Source organism: Hyla sarda, chromosome 10 (genome assembly GCF_029499605.1).
Source record: "Hyla sarda isolate aHylSar1 chromosome 10, aHylSar1.hap1, whole genome shotgun sequence".
NCBI lineage: Eukaryota > Metazoa > Chordata > Amphibia > Anura > Hylidae > Hyla > Hyla sarda.
This window is the reverse complement of record NC_079198.1, coordinates 134720019-134724086: the sequence shown is the minus strand read 5'-3', so window position 1 is coordinate 134724086 and position 4068 is coordinate 134720019. Positions and strand designations below refer to the sequence as shown.

Below are 4068 nucleotides of genomic sequence, written 5' to 3'. Positions count from 1 at the left end.
GCATGCATGTAATAGGGGACGGGTATATAACTACACAGTGCAACCAAGATGACTGACAGGTTTACAATAGCTGCAAAACTGAGTTGAAGGACTTACCCATCACCAACCTGCACATGCCAGTCACCAGTCCCAGGCAGAGAAGGAAGGGACATCCAAAGGGAGAGAAAAAAAAAACAAAAAACAAAAAAAAACACCATAAACAGTTAATTTCTACAATAACCCTGTAACAATAAAACAGTGGTCAGATCTCCTCACAGTCACTGACTGCTCCTGTCTATAGAACCTGCCATGGGGGAAAGATCATCGATCGTTGTGTGTGCAGCCCCCCTGGCAGTGAAGAGGTTAAGGATCAGTGCCCCCCCCCCCCCCACCCTTTCATCTCCTTCTTCTTTTTCCTAAACCAATAATTCCTTATTGTTTCGCTTTAGAGAATCGGAAGTGTTTAATATACAATAAGAATAATTAAGGTATTCATTATATTTCTAGTTAATAAGAATCGTCTTGTCTTTTATGTTTCTGTAATAGTCAATATAATGCATGGGGTCCAGGGGTAAAGGATCTGCGGTAATGGGGACTAAATAAAAAACACAAAGGGGTTAAAATAAAAAAAAAGACCAAATCTGATCATTTTGTAAACAAATATCCCATAACCCAAACCTGATAATGGACTATTCTGACCATTGCAACAAAGTATCCCATATCCCAATCCTGATATAATACAATTTCTAATCAATGCAACAAGGTATCAACCTATCCCAATCCTGATATTATACAGTTCTGATCATGGCCACAAAGTATCAACATATCCCAATCCTGATATTATACAATTTCTGATCATTGCAACAAAGTATCAATATATCCCAATACTGATATTGTACAATTCTGATCATTGCAACAAAGTATCAATATATCCCAATCCTGAAATCCTGATATTATACAATTTCTGATCAATGCAACAAGGTATCAACATATCCCAATCCTGAAATCCTGATATTTATTATACGATTCTGATCATTGTCACAAAATATCAACCTATCCCAATCCTGATATTATACAATTTCTGATCATTGCAACAAAGTATCAATATATCCCAATACTGATATTGTACAATTCTGATCATTGCAACAAAGTATCAACCTATCCTAATACTGATATTATAAAATTCTGATCATGGCAACAAAGTATCAACATATCCCAATCCTGATATTAAACAATTCTGATCGATGAAACTACTATCCCATAACACAACCATTATATTATATAATTCTTACCGTTGCAACAAAATATCCCATATCCCAATCCTGATATTCTACAATTCTGATCATTGCAACAAACTATCAACCCCATCCTAATCCTGACATTATACAATTCTTACCATTGCAACAAAGTACCAACATCTCCCAATCCTCATATACAAACTTGACCATTGCAACAAAGTATCAACATTTCCCATTCCTGATATTCTACAATCCTGATCAATGCAACAACAACATCCCATACCCCAACCCTGACATCAGACAATTCCCCCCATCCTATCCCTGACATTATGCAGAGTCCTATGTGCGCACAACACATGCGACAAATGTAGCAAAAGTTCTCAGAACACTCATCTATCCCCCCCTCTCTTTATCCCCTCGTGCCGGTGACTGGTACCTGGGTCCTCAAACATATCCAATCCAGGGGCCAATTGCACTGGGTTAGATGTGATTTTTCTTAAAGAGGCAGTACAGAGCTGGAGGTTGAGTGCAGGGAGGGAGAGCTGGAAGTAAAGGAGGAGGAGGAGGGGGGATAAGTGATCTGAAGAGGACAAAAAAAAAAAAAAAACCCTGATGATGATGATGATTACACTGGAAACTTTCTTAGTCCTGGCGAGGGTGTCAGATTGAAGGCTCTGTGCGCATGTGCAAAGGTGTCCAAACTGACAATGCTTATGAGATGAAGATAGTGTGTAGCTTGCTTCTGGGCTCAAGGAGGAGAGAAGAGAAATCTACAAGCCGACAAGATGAGATCCAAGGCGAGGGCGCGGAAACTGGCCAAAAGTAAGCAGCTTTCCCTTCTCTCTTGGGCACCCTAGTGATCCACTGGATCCCCCCCCCCCTCCTCCTTCCCCTAGGTGATCCAGTGCAGGGAGCCAGCACCTTTTATCCTTCTGCAGAAGCCATCACATAGATGATCATTACCCGGTGCAACACCCCCCAACTCATAGCCTAACAACTCCCTCTGCAGGGTGAGCTCTCAGGCAGGGTCACCTATCTAAAGGGAAACTTTTAAGGAAAAGTTGTCGAGAAGGGAAAGGAAAGAGAGAGAGGGAGAGAGAGAGAGAGGAACTTTTTTTTTTTCCCCTTCTTCTTCTTCTTCTTCCCTTTATTGAATCCTTCCAAGTGTTGTGAAATTATATTCCTGGCTGTAGAAATAGTGGGCGCTAGAGGGCTGCCCAGGACATAAGGAGAGGAGAAGGGAGCAGCCTCAGCAGACTCCATGTACAGACAGCAAGTTCAGGGCGAAACAAGCTGGGATCCCGGGGCCAGCAGTGGATTCTACCTCTGCATTTGGATTCTGTATTTGGATTCTGCATTGGAGGATTTTAGGGGGGGGGGGGGGGGGGGGGAGGAGGAGGAGGGGGGTTGGGGAGGGGGGGGGGTGCATTGTAATCTTGTGTATTCTATGACTGCATTCTGTATATACTATATTCATATCACTGCATTCTGTATATATATATATATATATATATATTTATTTATATCACTAGGGTGCCTCCAGCTGTTGCCAAACTACAACTCCCAGCATGTTGGGAGTTGTAGTTTTGCAACAGCTGGAGGCACCCTAGTTATATATATATATACATATATATATATATATATATATATATATATATGTATATATGACTGCATTCTGTATATACTATATTCATATGACTGCATTCTGTATATTTATATATATATATATATATATATATATATACATATATATATTTATATCACTAGGGTGCCTCCAGCTGTTGCAAAACTACAACTCCCAGCATGCTGGGAGTTGTAGTTTTGCAACAGCTGGAGGCACCCTAGTGCTATATATATATATATATATATATATGTATATATATATATATATATATATATATACTATGACTGTATTCTGTATATACTATATTCATATGACTGCATTCTGTATATATAAATATATATATATATATATATATATATATTACTAGGGTGCCTCCAGCTGTTGCAAAACTACAACTCCCAGCATGCCCGGACAGCCTTCGGCTGTCCGGGCATGCTGGGAGTTGTAGTTTTGCAACAGCTGGAGGCACCCTAGTTAGCAAACACTGAACTATTATACTGATATGGCTGCATTTATTACTAAACTTTTGAGATTAGGATTATTCTGTATTGGTGATCCTGTCTGGAGTTTGGGGATTTATTTTGGACAGGGGGGGGCTGCACCATTCAGTCCTGTCAAATCTGGAATTTTTTTACTTTCTGTTTCAATGTGGCTTTTGTGTTCACTTGTGCAGGCATCTAGTCACTAGACTGGTGCACAGAAGGGAAATGGTGACACTGGAGATATTTTTATTTAGTTTTTTAATTTTTGTTTTAGTGGTCATGTCTTTTATTTATGTATTTATTTATTTATTTATTTTATTTATTTCATGTCTTTTATTTATGTATTTATTCTTTTACGTATTCATTTATTTCTTTTATTTATTTCATGTCTTCTATTTATGTATTTATTTCTGTTATTTATTTCATGTCTTTTACTTATTCATTTATTTCTTTCATTCGTGTATTTATATTATTCATTTATATTCGTTATTTATTTATTAATTAATTCAGTTTATTTATTTTTATTTCATTATTTTACCTGCATTGTTTTATGCATTTTATTTCTTCACTCATGTATTCATTTACGTGTTTATTTATTTTAGAAATCTATTTTATTTGTTGCTTTAAAAAAAAAAAATGATGTCAAGTAAAGGGATGACTCCTATAGCAGGCTGTGCAGAATTGGATGCATTTTATTCTTATTTATTTATTTTTTATATATATATAAAAAAAATTAATAATAATT

At 37.2% G+C, this 4068-nt stretch overlaps 1 protein-coding gene across 3 annotated transcripts in view; it reads left to right on the top strand.

Moving 5' to 3' along the window:
• The first annotated feature begins 1520 nt into the window (after nt 1-1520).
• The window catches only part of PRDM16 (PR/SET domain 16), a 678281-nt gene continuing 675733 nt past the window's right edge, over nt 1521-4068 (top strand). For 2 of the 3 annotated variants that reach the window (XM_056544409.1, XM_056544408.1), the window contains exon 1: nt 1521-2039. In XM_056544409.1, coding sequence (XP_056400384.1) covers nt 2003-2039 — 37 coding nt within the window. In that variant the 5' untranslated portion in view covers nt 1521-2002. The remainder of the gene's footprint in view (nt 2040-4068) is intronic. The other variant, XM_056544407.1, reaches the window with a different exon arrangement.